The following is an 18150-nucleotide window of genomic DNA, read 5'->3' as shown; positions in this document are numbered from 1 at the left end:
CATAGGTAGGCATAAATAAATACATTCAATAAACTGCCTTGAAACCTATTTTTTATTGGCTTGAGCATCCTAACTAACTCTCCTTCAGAAAGTAGCTGCTGTAGTTTTGAGGGTATTGAGAGCTTTGTTAAGCAGTTTCCTACTCTCTTCGCAAAACAGCAGCAATCAAAGTCCTTGGTGTAAAAGCCATGACAGTTACATGCATTTGAAACTCAGTTGTGAATGTTTTAATTAGGTAGAGCTTTTAAAATGGTGTGTGTGCCCATGCATGCACCCAGAGGACAGGCTTCCCTGCGCCCACATGGTATAGTAATATCTCTATAGAGCTTCAAGGGTTCTTCTGTATTTTAGTTGGCATTTAGTTTTCCATTCTATGAATTGCATCTTGAACCTTGCAGATAATATTTTCACATGTTGTCTGACTTGGTGCATATAATCCACGGAACAAAAAGTTTCAAATTCTGTAATTTTTTTACATTTTTATTTTATTTTTTTATTTTTTTAAAAAAAGTTCTCATATTCACATTCACAAGTTTTCCAGGCAGTTATTGCCATTTCTCACATTTAGAAAAAAAATGTGACTGAACAAAGCAACAGCAGCACATTGAGCCACCTGTAGACATACAAGCTAGACACACAGATCCCCTGGAAAAAAAGGACCCCAGTTGGCTTGGAAATGATGTTATTCCACAGCCAGAAATGTGTTATGGAAGAGATCAATCAATACAGGGAAAAGCAAGCCACATGACGTTCAACAAGACCACGTAATATATAAATGGATAACACTTCAATGGGGAGATGCATTGTTTGCAAGCTGCCCCCTTCCAACTTTTTCTTAAAATCTTAAAATACAGTCAATCTAATTGCAATGAAAAGAGAAAAAGAAATTTTCATTGGATAAGCATTAAAAAAAAATTCAAGCATTCCTTTACATAACCAACTGCTGTGGAACTGCCTGCTCTTTTAAAATTCCTTCTTTGCTGCTCTTTAGTGAGTGCATACTGTTAGAAGAGGAGGCAGTCATCTCTCAACAGAGGTCCAAGTCTGGAGTGGGGTGACAATATGGTCTGTGAACAACCTGTGCAGCTCCACCCATTTATTTTTTGCAGCCTGTTAGCTCAGCAGTATGTCCTACACATGGCTGTTACTGAACTGCAACTGAACCAGTCTGCTTTGGCCATTTGCATCAAGTCAAAATAAAGCTGTAGAGCATAGGTTCTGCATTGCAGAACCCTACTTGAACTTTCAACCACGGGATTTCAGGCAGATTAGCCAGTGTGGAAAATGTGTAGCCTTCCTGATGTTGTGGGACTATAATAACGTTCATCACCTCTGATTTGGCCATGCTGTCTGAAGCTCATGACAATGCAATGTCCAACAACACCTGGAAGGTCAGCAATTCACCCCCCCACCGAGTAACAGTACATCTGTGCACACCATCAGCCTGAATTTGACTATACTTCACTCAAAGGGTAGGTGCAACATGGCCACTATATGCCAGCCGCACAAAGTTCTAGTGGTACCATTTGGGAATATGTGTTGCTACATCCAGTTACAGAGTTGGTAGGGTTCTACTATAGTGTTCAGGGCTGAAATAGAACATAGCAGGTGTTCCCAGTGTAACAAGGGAAACCTCTTGTGTTTTGATAGGACCATGGTGTTTTAAGAATGAAACATCCCCTGGAAATAAGGCATCTCTGGAAACACAAGCTGGATTCAACTGGATGAGAAAGAGTGGAACCCCTATGATGTTGCAGCCTTGGGACGTGCACAAGTTCCTCTTGGCAAGACTACCTCGTTTTGTTATCCAGACTAGAAACTGACAAGCACCCAAGGCCTCTGGGGAAGGATAAACCTGACCCCAGTTGTACAGCAGTAAGCAATGGTCATTGGATGTGGGAAGAAAGAAGTCTTCCGCACCTACCTTCTAACCCACTTGCAGCCTATGGTGTAGTACATATTAAAAACACACAAAACAGGAAAAAGCAAACATTCAAGTTTCTGCCATCACCGAAATGTCAGTGTTTGCTTCTTTTGTAAATTGTGCTTTTCATTACAGCTCTGCTTTCCTGACACAGCTGTTTATTGCTTACACTTTTAAAACAAGGCTATAATTAAAAGAGAGGGAGGGAGACAGCAACGGAGAAGCAATCAGACCAGACTGACTTTATGCGGCGTTCTCTCTACCCCAGCGTAGTCTGGAAGTATAGTAGTGGGTGCACAAACAGTCCAGAATTTATTCTAAAAAAACCCTTAAATAGTGCACAACTTTTATTTTTAAAAAAACATTCCTTCTTTTGAAAGCCTGATCTAGCCAGTGTCCATACACTTATGTTCTCAGCCATAACAAAGGGCATCTACTTCTGGGAAGAGGAATAATTATCTTCAAAGCACAAGCCTAGGACAATTTGAGCTACAGCAGGAGTTGGCTAGACTCAGCACAAGTTAACAACCTGAAATGGCATAGCTACCCCCCCAAACTTAAATGCACTGAACAAAGACTCCATCTCAATGTAAAATGACTTTCCCCCCTTCCAGGTATAGACAGCCCCTCAAGTGTCCAGTTCCAGGTGAAATTCATGAGGTCCTCTGTATTGCATGTAGGTGAAATGTATCATTATACTCTCTACCAGGCTCATGGGACTGTATTGTCTCTTGTTCCCAGGAGGGTCCAGCAGGATGAAGATGCAGCAATATTTAGCTGGTGGACAGGTGAGTGAATGGGCACAGAATTCAAAACTGAGGTAGGAAAAGCAAAACAGGAGCCTTCGAAGCTTTTGCCCAAAGCCAGCTCTTCGGTGAAGAAAGACACAGCATCCCTTTTGCAAGAGGCAACAGGAGGGCTGGGAGTCGAGGACAATATTTCTGACTCATACTGTAGCAGCTGGCCCATGAAGCCAAAGTTTGGTGAGATCAGACTCCTGCGTTGCTTGATGTAATCAAAAGCCTCCTCCAGGCGGAACTTTCTCATTTTCATCAGATACGCCATACAGATAGTGGGAGAGCGGGAAATTCCAGCTTCACAATGCACCAAGATCTTACCCCCTGCCCGTCTGGTGCAATCTAAAGAAAAAGAAGAACAGATGAGGGTGGTGATGATGCATTGAATATGTTAGCTGTCACTATAAGTGGATGCCCACAATGGCAGCATAACATTCTGCAAACAATTGTCCTAAAGAGGTAGTGGGCTGACAGAAGGTGTTCCACAAATGAAAGTAATGTCAGAATGCCAGAGAAGAAATTTCCACTTTAGGCACTAACACTGGCTGAAGCATTTAACGCATTTGTTCAAATAACAAAACTTAATAGCTATAGGGTAGATTAATCACACTTGGATAAAGTTAAGAGGTTTGCCTTCCCCTCATCTAGCCAAACTATGGCAACAGATGTGTAATAAGGCAAATACTACAATGCCACAAAAGAATTGAATTCACAGTTCGGTTCTTTTCGAAAGTAGCACAGACCTTGCGGCAAAAGGTGTGGGCTTGCTGCACGTTCCCTCCCATCTGATGCGGAGGTGTGCCTATTTTTCCATTGGGTAAGAGCATGAAATGTATTGCTTCTGTCCCCACCTTTTGTGGGCCTTTTTGGTAGACACTCAGCATGCATTTTGAGCAGGGATGTAAAGTCCCTGGGTTCCTGGGGTTTCTACCACAAAATGCACAATAAAGTAGCCTAACATCTCTAATTATAACCCTTGATAAGTGGCACTTGGATTTAAGTCAGGCTATAAATGGCTGAGGCAGAACCACCATTTTACGCAACGGGAGGCCCCCAAGTTACTCACACAATTCAATTATTGTTATAAGATTAAAAGGAAAATTCTGAAAATAAGCTCCTTGTGCAAAACGCGTTAATTAAAAATAGAACTTGCCCTGTTTGGCTGGCGTGAGAAATATATTACCCACATTTCATCTTACTGCATTCTGCTCTGGGTCACATCCTCAAAGGCATGCCGTAATAATTGAAGTATCCCTCTATCTTAACATTTCTTGAATCCTCAAACTTCTCATCTTCAATATGGAGTTACTGTTTCATATATTTTAACATAATCATTATTTTAATGCTTGTTAATGCAATAATGTGTCCTAAACTGCTTCCTGCTACCAAGCTTAGGGTACAGTACTGTATTAACAGACATTAAAATAATAGTACTTGCACTAAATGCAAAGCACTTAACATTTTCAGTAATTCTCACAACAACACTATAAGGTAGGTCAGCTTTGTTAAACCCATACAGCGACAGTGGCTAGCTTTAGGAACAAAATTTGAACCAAGGACTCCCTGATTTATGGCTCAGGTAGATTGGGAAAAGCTGTTGTTTCTCCTTTTAAAAAATGGACAAAAAAGCAAGGTCTCTGTAGAACCATGCCTACAGGTTTATGCAGCTTTTTCTTAAACAACGGACGTAGTTACACTGCTTGTGGCACACTGGCAGACATAGTCATTTCTATCATTTAGTAATCCTGCCCTCTCTACGTATCTCAAATAGCCCTGGGTCAGAGGTCAGCACCCCAGACTCTTCTTTTCCAGTCATGCACATTAAATACTCCTTCCCTTGTCACCGAGAACACCTTGCTTCACCACCCGTCCCCACTATGCAGCCTCACTTACAGTACGCTTGCATGTTTGCCGGCTGAGAGATGCATCTAGCCCACAGAGGCCTATGCCACAGTAGTTTTTCTGTAGTTTATACCTCACCTTTCCTCAGTTAGCTCAAGGCAGGTTGCAAAATGAGTTTAACACAGTGAAATCATTTTTTCCCTTCTTTTTTTAAAAGCCTCCCTCTATCTATCTATCTATCTATCTAGGGCTACTGGTCAGGGATGATGGGAATTGTAGACCAAAAACAGCTAGAGACCAAAGTTTTGGAAACCCTGCTCTACAGCCATTTATCACCCAAAGCTTCCCTGTAATGAAATATTTTAACCACCCTACAGAAGGGGCAGGAAGGAGATGCACCTCCTGGTAAGTGAGAGAGCTGCGAAGCCTGATCACAGGCTCTGGAAGGGCTTTTTCCTTAGCCCCAACAAAATGTATTTCGGGACATGCGGTTTGGTCTCTGATGGCGGCCTCCATAGAGGTCACTATTAACTTCAATAGAGAAATACACCTACCAATAAATTCTATTGCTTCCTGGAAGTGTGAGCTGATGTCTGCTGTGTGATTGTCCTCCACTGGAATCCATTTATAGCAGTATTGATCCGTAAAGGGCTCGGAGCTCTTCCTGGAGACGTTCAGGAGTGCTGTAATGTTCAGATTGGCTAGGGACTCGCACTTGGAAGCATGGTAGGCACTGCCAAGGTACAGGAAAGGAAGGATCTCCACTGGGCCACCCTGGAAGGCAAGGAACCGCATATAATTATAGGCTCTCGTTTGCTGTTTTTTCTTCCACACACAGAGAGACGCAGTAGAACACAGACAGTAGGGGCTGAGCTTTGGACAATTTTAGGGTGTTTTCCAGACATCACTGAGATCAGAGCTGTAGCACCCAGACAGGAAGTACTTTGCAAGAGGTGCAGTTTCTGCTGCGGGGGTAGAATTACTGTTGTGGTCTTGGCACAATGATAGCTTTGCCAGCCCTGCTACTTCCATACTGGCAGGGACTGCCCCTTAAGATCTGTGGGTTGTGAGCAATGCAAAGACTCTGATAGGGAGTCCTGGTCAAACACTTATCCACCCATATAGGCTAATATGGTAGCTCACCAGCAAACCACTGTAACAGAACACTCCTTACAAAAAATCAGCGGATTTGGTTTTTCTCATTCACTTTTGCCATGTGTGGTATCATGAGCAATTTCACTCGTGGGTTTCCTTATGCCTCCCTCCCCCCATGAAGCACACACCAAAAGGATTTTTACTTGTCCCTTCCGTCACCATGATGGAAAAAATGCAGGGGCAAGTTTTTTTTCCACAGAATCATACTAAAAATGTAGACACAAAGCCTGTTCAGTGTCTCTTGACGGAGCCTGGTAGGCATGATGTACTTTAACCAGAAGCTTCAAAGGTATCTTGACAATGCTATGCACTGTGTGCATTTGTTTTAAAGTTCAGTTTGAAAGAAAAACATGAACACATTACTGGGCTTAGCATGACACTCTTTTCATGCGTGCCTAATTAATAATTGCAGGATGGCAGCTGGCATGTGCCTCCTCTGACTTCAAGCTGTCTTAGCCTCCCAAAGCAGAATCAGCATGGGGCCCTCAGCCCTGCCACGTCAGAAACACAACACCCTCCCCTGCTGCTCTCAGCCACTCAAGTCTTCTCCCCCTTTGTGAATAGAAGGCGATAAACAGGAAAAGAAGCTACATGCTAGAAAACGTCACAGCATTATACTTAGTGCCCAGAAAACCAAGCCAAGACACCATTCATATTTCATAAGGTGTCAGAAAACCTCTTTTTAATATATCACCTTTGGGAATACAAATAAATCCCCACTCAGCTTGAAAGGTTGCTGGGTGAACCCTTGGCAATATGCAGTCTCTCAGGCTAAACTACCTTACAGGACTGTTGTGAGGGAGTGAAGCATGTATAGCTCCTTGGAGGAAAGGTGAGAGCAGGAAGGTGTCACTATACAGTTCTTAAGAGTTACAAACTCTTTACATATTAGGGAAGAAGAAGAAGGGGGGGAATAGGTGGCTTTGACGGCATCTATCTCTCTTCGTTTTAAGGCCACTTGTCTTCAAAAGTGCATCACACTCAGACTTCTTATTTGAAACATGACAAACATCCACACCGAGTCCTTTTGTCATATTGCCAGACATGAATAAAAGAGTGAACTAGTCAGCTACGAACAGGATGATGACAGGAAGAGCCCCTGAGGAGCCAGAGCGTGGGTGGGATTAGTCATATCTTCCCCTCAACACACCTGATCGTATGCTGGTTTGTGGTGGATGCACGGCTTCTCGTAGAGGCTGCTGGTGCTTCTCTCCGCTTCAGGTCTCTCTTGGGATATGGGTTTTACATCTATGCAAAACTCAGGATACTGCAAATAAAAGGTTTCGTAGCCTCCTGAGGAGAAAGAAGCAAACAAAGAAATGTCAATTAATAGAGTTCAGAAGTGTGTGTCTGTGGGGGGGGGGAATAGTTTCAATTGTTCCTGATCGTCAATTAATTTGAGGCTGTGATAGTTCTCACTGCATGAACTATTTATAAATAAGTGGGGAAGTTTTTCCTACCACAGCTGAACAGGGTTCAAAATTAGCAAGGCACCAGGCGCTTTATGCCTGAAGATTCTCCGTTTGCGAGCATCTCCAAAAGTCTGGGTGCCATTTTTTGCACTTGGCTGACCCTCAAGGATTACTGAAATGTATGTGCTTTGAAGCCTCAAACTTTATGTTAAGGAGTTTAACAATAAAGATACAGCGTTTTGAAAACTGAGGTGTGGTACCAATATTTTTATTGTAAATACCAAATTAAACATGTACTGTATTAACAATTTCTGCTAAAAATGTGATACAGTGGTACCTCAGGTTACATACGCTTCAGGTTACAGACTCCGCTAACCCAGAAATAGTGCTTCAGGTTAAGAACTTTGCTTCAGGATGAGAACAGAAATCGGCCTCCCACAGCATGGCAGCAGCGGGAGGCCCCATTAGCTAAAGTGGTGCTTCAGGTTAAGAACAGTTTCAGGTTAAGTACGGATCTCCGGAACGAATTAAGTACTTAACTTAAGGATGCGAACAGGATCTGTTCCGGAGCCTTGTTTGCATCCCGAACAGAACGTAAGACGCGACAGTGCGTCTGCGCGAGCCACGTTTCGCCGCTTCCACACATGACGTCATTTTGACCGTCTGCGCATGTGCAAGCGGCGAAACCCGGAAGTAATGTGCTCAACCTGAAGCGTATTTATCGCGAGGTATGACTGTATTAACAATGTGTCACTTAAGTGTTGCTGACATACACCCCCACCCATGGCGACTAGACATTCTGTTTCGGCGCCCACAACCCAGATCCCAGGAGCCATTTGGCTCCTAGTTTTTCTAACCCATTTTCTAACACTGCAGCTAAATAACCACAATCAAAAGAAAAACAGTATGGCAATTAAAGGTTAGTAATAGAGATTGTGATTCTTTGCCAGGAGAAATCAGCTGACTCTGTTTCAAAGATTAAGACTAACACCAACAATTCTCCATTTACTTCTGAGACATTTATTATCATCCAGCTTCATGTTTGCATCCATTTGAGGAAGGGCAAGTTCTGAGAGGCTGTTCTGTACTGATTAATAACTTCCATTCCGTTGTGTTATGGTAAATGAAATGGATCCATTAAGAGCCATAAAACTTAATTAAATCCTATGATGGGCTCAGACAACAAAACAGACCCAGATGAGTGCTTTGGGTTTTTTTACTGTGAGATAAATTAGTTATGTGCTCTGCACAATTAGTGAAAATGAGCGTATCTGTTAAGCTCAGACCATGGATGAAACTGTGAAGCATGCAAATCAGCTACACCTTGAGCAAACCTGTGCCTTCAAACACAAGTTATACTACATGGATTTCTATGTCTTTTGTTCAGGTCTCTGAAAGGATATGTTTACTTGGGAAACAAAACCCATAACTTGTTTCAGTGAGTAACTGTCATGGAAAGTGCTGTACTACACTGCTACATCTTCTCAAAGATAAATTGCAGCAATGGATAAATTGACGTTCTGAAACTCTACCTAAGGAATCACACCTAGGATCTTACAAGCCAGCATTTTAAACCCTTCTCTCTTAACATTTCTATCCTGCTACATATTCTATGCCATGGGTAGGCATACTAAGGCCCGGGGGCCGTATCCGGCCCAATCATCTTCTAAATCAGAATCATGAGTAGAATGTGTCCTTTTATTTAAAATTCATCTCTGGGTTATTTGTGGGGCCTGTCTGGTGTTTTTACATGAGTAGAATCTGTGCTTTTATTTAAAATGCATCTTGGGGTTATTTGTGGTGCATAGGAATTCATTCATTCCCCCCTCCAAATATAGCCTGGCCCCCACAATGTCTGAGGGACAGTGGACAAGCCCCCTGCTGAAAGTTTGCTGACCCCTGTAATCTATGTCCTTGAGTAGCTGCCTGCTGAAACATTCTTAGCAGGATATTGACAGTGAGGAAATACAGAACTAAGGAACCAGTCCAAAGTCAGTGGAAGTGTGGGCTTCAGTAAATTACATGGAGCCTCTTTTACAGATTCATTAAATCCAGCCAGAACGCAGAAGCTTAATTATCCTGCATTTAAAATTCCAGTTTACCCTTGTTAAAAGCTACTAGCTGAGCCTAACAAAACAGTAACAGAGAATGTGTCCCCTTATCAACTAAAGCTCTGAATATTTTTTTAAAAAAAGAGATTACATTGATCTATCACGTATTTGCTGAATGAAAAAAAATTCTCCTTATCACTCAGCAGAATGGGAGAAGACACAACTATTCTGGAGCAACAGCTCATTTCAGAGTACTGTGGTCACCTGAACAGGGCTCTGTATGGGTTTTCAAGAAGGCCGTGAAAACTGTTATTGTTAGAAGCCAGGTTTTCTCCTCGACCTCGTTCTGAAATAAAATGCTATTTCATTCCACATCCTCTTTCTATAACTCCCGACAGTTTATTTATAGGGATTTTATATGGTGAGCTTTCCTCAATTTTATGCCCATGGATTCACAAACCAAGGGAACCAGCCAAACGGATTTATCTTGGGTGGCTGGTGCCTTTGCTCAGGAGGCTAATAGAAAACCAGGAGCCTTTGGGGATCAGGAGATTTGCAGGCAGTTCTTAAAGTGAGTCACCTTTTCAAGTCCTCCAGCTCTTTCTCTCTCACAAACACAGGCACACACTTCTGCTCCCCCACTGGCTGAACTCTGTTGCTATTATTTCTGCTAATGCTACATTACTCATCTTGTGAGATGGGTAGGCTTCATTTTCACCACCAATGATTAAAATCCTATGCATAACAAAGTGGCAGAAGAATCCAGCATTATTTTTATTGACATTTACAGCTGCAGCCTCTCTCATGAAAAATGACTGCTTATTTTATAGGTGGGGGAAAGAGCCCACACTAGACCCTTTGAGGATGCCCCCTGCCCAAGGCTGACAATTTAAACGATAAAGCCTATCACAAATTTAAACATTGCCGCATATGAAATACAATGAATTAACAAGGGCTGGAAGTTTATATAAAAAGGGGGGGTTGCTGAAAAGGATTGTGTCATTCCGCAGTAAAAACAATTCCCTGAAGAGCGAGGCTGCGTTTATGGAGGCTGACAAGAGTTCTGACTCACACCTTTATCTCACTAGGACTGCCTAAGTCCAACCCCAATTGGAAAACTTCATTCCATTCAACCATGAATTTTCTCTCTCATGTCACAGTTCAGACAAAACCCTTGGGATAAACCCCGGGACTCTTCTGTTACTTCATAGTGAACATTCAAACGGAACTAAAAATATAGAAAGAGTCTCAAGAGCTTGTGACTCACACAGAATTCGCCAATTTAGCCAGCTTCTGGAAGATGGAAACCTGTGGCAACAACAGAGTGTTCTATTTAAGGATGTGCAACTTAAGATTGCATTCAGACTACAGGCTCGCTTTTTTAAAAGATAGTTTTCTACTGTGGCAGCACACTCTTAAATGCTCTTCATTTTCGTTTTATAAAATCACTTGCTATCGGCAGGCAATTTTGGCTGCTTACATGCCATGCCTTTAAAGTATATTCAATGCATGTTCTTGACTTCAGAATTCTGGGCACTGTAGTTCCCAGCAACCCTTTTAACCAGCTACTGTGCCCATAATTCTTTGGGGAGGGGGGAGAATATGCTTTAAAGGTATGGGGTCTACATAGATGGCCTAGAATAAAAGCGAGCTCTTTAAAATGTGGATTGGAAGAATTCAAAGCAAATAGCCGCACAGAATTTGCCATACCAGCATGCCTAAGGACTGGATGGCAGGAAGTTTTTGTGGAGGACGGGACTTTGATATGATTGGCGTCCAGAAGAATTTAATGTTGTGCTAAAGTGCTGTAGGCAAAGCCACTGAATAACCCAAAGCTGAACCAAGTTGTGAACACTGTCTAAAAATAAAAAAAGGTTTCTTATCTTGCAATATGTAGGGGAGGGGGGTGAAGAGAGCTGTAGCCAAGCTTCAGGGTGGCAATAAGGAGCTTTGGAAGGGAACGTATTAGCAGCTTCACCTCATGAAGTTTGTGGTGCAAAGGTCACTCCTTGAAAGAAAGCGGTACCGGTACCACTACCACATTCCTCTGCCCCACACCCGCTTAGCTCCATAGATAGGGGCCACAAGACTTCCACAATCTTTCTGTACATCTACGTTCTTTATATATAGGGGTAAGGGCAAATGTGAAGTCCACTTGAATTAGGCACACACTGTACGCAGAAAGTTTGCTTCATGCTCAGTGATGAAAATGGACTTTGCCATTTTCACACAAGGAGGATCGAACCTGCAGGCAGTTTGGATAAAACCATGCAGCACCTTTAACAGGACCAGCTCTGTCCTATTCTGCTACATACAAAGAGGCAATTGTTTACTTTCCCCACCCTCACAATTTAGGTGGAAAAGAGGTTGGCATCTATGACCGTTGGCATTTGCATGTCTTGGGAGACACTAGAAGAGTGCACATGGGCATCTATATTTCTTTTTAATTTCGTAATTTAGAGGAAACTGCCCTTTAGAGGGCACTGCTGAGTTTTTACACTGCTGAACTCCTTTTTATTAAAAGAGCAGGGGCATTATTATGTATTATAAACCTTGGTTTCTACCTCCAACCCATCCCGTGTATTAGTATACAGCATTTCCGATAAATTTACTCAAAGATTATACTATTACTGAGCAGGCCAGGAACACTTTATAATAGTGTCCAGCATTTTGGAGTTCGGGATACTTGCCCGTGTCCACAGGGGTAATTTATTCTACAACTCCGAATCCCCCCAATCCCACATTTCTCTTTAGATGGATGTTTGATGTTTTAACCCAGCGCGGATACTGACCGTAATTAGTCACGCAAGTTTCCCTTCACTAGACAACTGAACATCATTTCAATGCACCTATTAAATTTTAAGCTGTCCGTTGATGGGGAAATCTTTGGGGAGAAGAGGGGGGGGGGGAGACTGGAAAGGGGGAAATACAAACCATTTATCTGTCTATATCCACCTAGCAGCAACAGACCTCTAGTCATGATTCCCTACGCCGTGCGAGTGCCTTGGCACTCTCCAAGACACACGTTGCTTTAGGCGAGGAACCCACTGCCTCTCTCGAGATCTGCAAAAGCTCTGCAGCCCAGCATTACTTATCCAACATCAGCGCCTCCTGCTCAAACACTAACGGGGCGGGGGGTGTCCTCCTGGTTCCTGGCATCGGATGCTGAGGGGACGGGCTGATTCGCGTGAAACTATTATTGCATTCGCGTTAAATTAAGTTAAGGAAACAGGCAAGGCGGACCAGACTTCGGTCGGCGGACGTCCTAACCTAAAGCGCGAGGAGGCAGAGCAACAGAAGGCGGCTACACCTCGCTGGCTTCCCTCTTTTCTACCCCGAGATCTCGCCTTCTAGGGCAGGCAGCGGGGTCCGGCTCCTTAGCCGTCGTGCAGGCGAGGGAAATGACTCGCAGAACTCTTTGGCCGGGAGGAGAGGCTCCCGCCAAACTCCGCCACTAAAGCAACCCCCCAAAGCCCCCGCGGCTCCCCGTCCTCGCCTCTCTCCCTCGGGCCGCCCCTCACCTCGCAGGAAGCAGACCCTCGCTCCGGTCTCCGGCAGGCTGGCCAGCAGCGTGTTCAGCACGATCTGCGCCGTGCTCTCCTTCTTCAGCTTCCGCCAGTGCCGGGTGTTTTGATCCAGGACGACCACGGCCGTCAGCAGCCGCCGGGAGGGCACCGCAGCGTCCCCTTCCCTTTCCTCCTCTTCCTCCTCCGGGCAAGCCCCAGGCAGGAGCAGCCGCCCTCGGGCCGCTTCGTCGGGCACCACGAAGTGCAAGGGCACGGGCCGCCCGTGGGCGCGGCGGATCACCACCGAGTTGAGGTTCACGTTGAGCGATCCGCGGAGGCAGGAGGCCGAGTAGGAGAGGTACGGTCTGCAATCCAAGACCAGGCAGCCGGCGGGCTCCTTCCGCAGGAGCTGCTTGAGCTGCCGGGAGTCAAGAGCGGTTACCTTCATCGTCGCCTTCTGCCCCCTATAGTTCCCTTCCCTCGGGGAGGCTCGGGAAAGTAGCGCAGCCAGGCAGCGATTAAGCTAAGCGGGTCTGGAAACAGGCACCCCGCCTTTTTTTGCTTTTAAAACGGAGCCGGAGGGGCTGCCAACCCGCTTCCTTTTAATGCCCCTCCTGGCTGCGGCGCGCCCCTCCCAACCTTTGCATTTCCCTTCGCGTAACTCCGGTCAGGGGATTCCGCTTACAAGAAGAGGCAATTTATCTGAATGAAACGCCGGAGCCGCGCGGCGCTGTCCATATAAGGCGACTGACGTCACAGAAACGTTCCCAAGCTGGCACGCCTCTTCTTGCTAAGCCGTGCCCGCTCGTGGAGAGAGAGAAAAAGAGAGAGAGGAGATTCCCTCCCCCAGGAAGAGGGAACGCAGAGGCGATGCTCAGTAAAGCGTTAGTCAGACTTCTTGAAGCAAAGGAAGTTGAAGAACGCCTCAGAAATTCTCTAGTCATCAGAAAGCCCTCCTCACACTCACACTCACTCAATCATCACTTGCTTCCGTCGACTTACTAAGAGAGGGAAGGAAGTGTGATGGTGGCGGTGATGATGGTGGTAGCTGCGGGGAGCAGAGGTGGCACGCTGCTCAAGTTGCAGTGGGCAGGCCCTTAAGCTGCCCAGTGCAGGCCGCAGTTATTAAAATGGCTAAAAGTGGGGATGCAAATGAATGAAATACAGCCCCTGTTGAATTTCTGTCTGTCACACAGCTGTTAAATGGACAGATTATATATAGGCATGTGCAAAGGGCTTAGCATAGATTTGGGGGAGGGCTGGTTTTAGCACATCTCATCCCACACCTTGGGATGCTGCCATTTTAGTAGGGCAGGTTTCAGAGGCAGCACAGTTTTCTTTGCTCCAGGAGTAGGGTAGATGTGTGGTGGTATGCCTTTCTTAACAGAAACTACATTATTATTATTATTATTAGAAAGTATCCCTTTGAAAACGGGAGTAAGCTCACATAAAGTCCTATGTAGAGTGAAACATAGGGAAGAAGCAAACCCTCTTAATCACTGTAGTACACAGTTTAGCAATGACTTGAGGATGGCTTTATTACGTACGTGTTGTTTACACATTGCTTCATCCAGGCTTGTAAAGAATGTACCATTTTGACTTCATGCAAACCATACAGACAACTGCTGCCTTGTCATGCACTGATCTCAACTAGTCTTTAGGGCAGACTACTGGAGTTAGGAGGGACACGGGTGGTGATGTGGGCTAAACCACAGAGCCTAGGACTTGCCGATCAGAAGGTCGGTGGTTTGAATCCCTGCGACAGGGTGAGCTCCTGTTGTTCAGTCCCTGCTCCTGCCAACCTAGCAGTTCGAAAGCACATCAAAGTGCAAGTAGATAAATAGGTACCGCTCCAGCGGAAGGTAAACGGCGTTTCCGTGCGCTGCTCTGGTTCGCCAGAAGCGGCTTAGTCATGCTGGCCACATGACCCAGAAGCTGTCTGCGGACAAACGCCGGCTCCCTCGGCCAATAAAGCGAGATGAGCGCCACAACCCCAGAGTCGGTCACGACTGACCTAATGGTCAGGGGTCCCTTTACCTTTACCTTTTTACCGGAGTTAGGAGACCAGGATGACCATGTTAGGTGGAAGGCACCTGTGTATTTTAAAATCCTTTGATTATCCCTTGGCAGTCTTCTCCCACTTCTCTTAATATGGATTACCACCATTTACAAGTTCTGCCTTCCTCAACTGAAAAGTCACCATGCACCTTTCCAATTAGTACAGGAAAACATATTCCCTCACTGGCCTGCCTATTCCTGGTGCTGGCCTGCCAGCAGACTCAGATGTAATACAGAGCGTAGCCATACTTCTCTGAATTACCTGCCCACCCATCCTTGTATCCAAGGCAAAAATTTAGTCCGTTTCACTTCTGCAAGTCAAACTCACCGTAATTTTCCCAGCTCTGTCCCCAACAGTATTTTTGTGAGAAAGAGAAGCCTTTAAGCATCTGTAAGGATGACCTCTATGGACAACTTCATGAGAAGGAAGAGTCCGGGGGTAAGTTTCCTGACATTCCTCAGGCATCCTGTGTGTGTGGGTTTTCCATATGTGTTTGGTTGGCCACTAGTTGATGAGAACAAGAGGCTAGATTAGACAGACCTTTGGTGTGATCCAGCAGGGCTGTTCCTATGCTCTTATGAAAAAATCAAAACTCTACTGTTCATTCCAGTGTATGGCTTTTTAAACAAAACACCTTAGAAAGGTGAGACAGCTAAGGGATAGGTTTCCAGTTTCACAGACGTGGTAATAGAACATATTGAGTCCCCACTGTGGTACAGTAGTTAGAATGTTAGATTAGAGCATGGGAGACCAGGGTTTAAATCCCCAGGGCTCACTGAGTAACTTTGTACTAGTCACAGACTCCCAGACTAACCTATCTTACTAGATTGTTGTGAGAATAAAACAAGGAGGAAAAGAACCATGAACTCTATCTTGAGCTCTTTGGACAGAAAAGAGAGGGATGTATGTATGCTTACTGAAGAATAAGATGTATTTTCTTTTATTGGAGTAGCATGGGTGTAATAGCATTGGAGAAAAAACCCACCACCCAGGGTGTGCGATAACTTCAGTCATTTTTGTTGATGTGTGTGCTGCATTTACAGTTCATAAAAACATATGAGAGATCCCAGTGCATTACAAGGCATTGGGAAGAAGAGTCAGAACTTGAGAAACACACTCACTCCCTGTACAAATACATTTGAATGCAGAAAGCAAGGAGATTAAAAAATAAAATGATGCTTTCTGACCCCTTTGGCTCATGTCCTTCATAATTGATCAGCCTCCTGCACTTAAGGAAAACCTGAACTGTGCATCCCCTCTGTGAGGCCAGCAAGTGCTTCTGCTTATAGCTCAGCACTGCTGTAGCAGGAGGAGAAGTTAAAAGGTGAAAAAATACTCTATCCAAATAGGGATAACAACTCTATGGTAGTGGTAGCAGAGGACTAAGAATGAACTTGAGACAGAAAGCATGTGCTCACAAGTGACACAAAAATGCACAAAGATTGAAATATGGTTATAAAACCATCTCCCCCTAGGTCAGTGGAGCTGAATTTTCTCTCTCCATAGACCACTTGAAAACTGCAGAAGGTCTTGGCAGACCAATTAATGGTTGTTCTGCCTGTTGTAGCAATTGTACTTCCATAGAATTCAAATTGTAATGTAATAAAATAAAATACAACAAAAATCAATGAGGAACATTCAATCAGAAATCCACAGACATGCCATGGACCACCTGAATGAAGCTCGTGGACCACAGTTTGGGAACTCCTATCTGTCTCTCGCAGGACACAGGCTCAAACGTGCTTTTTAAGTGGCATGTGTGGCTTTGGTCATAGTTTATAAAGAAGAATGTTGGGCAAAGCCCCCTAAAATAAAGTACCTCCCTTCTTTTCCTTTCCTTGTTCTTTCGCTTTTCCCATTTCCTGTATGGCAGCCCAGGGAGGTCTTATGTGGATGTCAGCCTGAGTGAGCCCTGACACACAGGATGCCTGAGGAATGTCAGGAAACTTACCCCCAGACTCTTCCTTCTCATGAAGCTGTCCTTAGATGTCATTGTTGCAGATGCTTAAAGGCTTCTCTTTCTCACAAAAATACTGCTGAGGACAGAGCTGGGAAAATTACAGCGAGTTTGACTTTTGTTAAAGATTCCCCCCTTATCGTATATCAACAGTCCCTGGAGTAATATGTGAAACAGAGGGAGGAAAGCCAATGGGAAATCACTCTCCTGATTCAGTTTTAGGTAGCCTTTGCTGGTTGCCTTAGCAAGGAAGAGAATACATTTAAGATGGCAACAGGGCCACCATTTACCATCTTCTCCTTTCACATAGAGAAATCCAGGTTTCCTCAGAAGTATGGGCCTATGGCTTTCCTAAATTTGCTTTCCTATATATTTTATTTAGGATATATACTGTAAAGAGCTTTTTCTACACAGAGTCAGATCAAGGATACACCCAGCCCAGTAGTTGTCACAAAAAAGGTGTCTCTCAGCCCTCTTATCCGAGATCCTATTAACTGGAAATGCCAAGGTTTGCATCTGGGACCTTACAGCACCAACACTGGGCAACAACATTCGCCTAATATTTGTTGTGTCTAGTTAAGCGTCAAGTGCAGCCTGATCATTTGCTAAGGTTCTCTGTGAGCCACACCCTGGTCTTTTACTCTTCAGCCCAGGGGTGGGGAACGTGTAGCCTTCTGGGTGCTGCTGGAATCCAGCTCTCATCAGCCCCAGCTAGTATGGCTAATGATAAGGGATGATGGAGTTGGGAGGACAACATCTGGAGGGCAGTAGGTTCCCCACCCCTGATTTAGCCAGTGCTTTAATGAAACCCGTAACACTAGTTCATTATTACCAATGTGCATTTCCCCCCTTAAAGATCTATCTTCTGAAGTCACAAGGTTCTTACAAGTATATATACAATATTAGTCTCCCTTCAAGTGAGGTAACCTTTCTAAGAAACTATGGTAGGAATAGCAAACATGGTGCCCTTCAGATGTTTTGGACTTTAACTCACACCATTCCTGATCATTGGCCATGGTGGCTGGGGCTGATGGGAGTTGTTTTCCATAATCTTCAGAGGGATCTATGTTGGCTATTCTTGTACTGTGGACTATTCATACACTATGGGCTGTGTAACAGCTGCAGTCCACGTAACTGCTTGGTGACCTGCCCCTATTTCATCAGGGGCAGAGCTCACAGCTACCTCAGAGAGCCACTAGAATGGCTTTTAATAGATGATCATAAGATGAGGAATCATTCTGTCATTAGATAAGGATACTTTGGGACTGAGCCCATCAGCTCCCATATGAAAACCCAGTATCAATATCTAACCTTTGCTACTGTAAAACCCAGTTCCTATGGGCGCCTACACCAGCAGGGTAAACAACAAAAACACCCTGTTCTCATGAAAGCGTTTTATTACGTTTTCTAGAAAGCCTGGGGTTAAGCCCAACGCATAGGGGCATTA

General features: G+C 44.5%; 1 protein-coding gene across 1 annotated transcript; it reads right to left on the bottom strand.

The window, feature by feature from the left end:
- Positions 1-467: 467 nt before the first annotated feature.
- DUSP5 (dual specificity phosphatase 5) lies at positions 468-13405 on the bottom strand. The gene is made up of 4 exons (XM_082222967.1): positions 12703-13405; positions 6869-7011; positions 5118-5337; positions 468-3063 (listed from the first exon to the last, which is right to left on the bottom strand). Exons 1-4 carry the CDS (start codon positions 13133-13135, stop codon positions 2636-2638), a joined length of 1224 nt encoding a protein of 407 aa, XP_082079093.1. The 5' UTR covers positions 13136-13405; the 3' UTR covers positions 468-2635.
- Positions 13406-18150: the final 4745 nt, after the last annotated feature.

The sequence above is a fragment of the Podarcis vaucheri genome (genome assembly GCF_965113315.1).
Source record: "Podarcis vaucheri genome assembly, chromosome: 5".
In the NCBI taxonomy this organism is placed as follows: domain Eukaryota; kingdom Metazoa; phylum Chordata; class Lepidosauria; order Squamata; family Lacertidae; genus Podarcis; species Podarcis vaucheri.
This window is presented reverse-complemented; position numbering and strand designations above follow the sequence as displayed.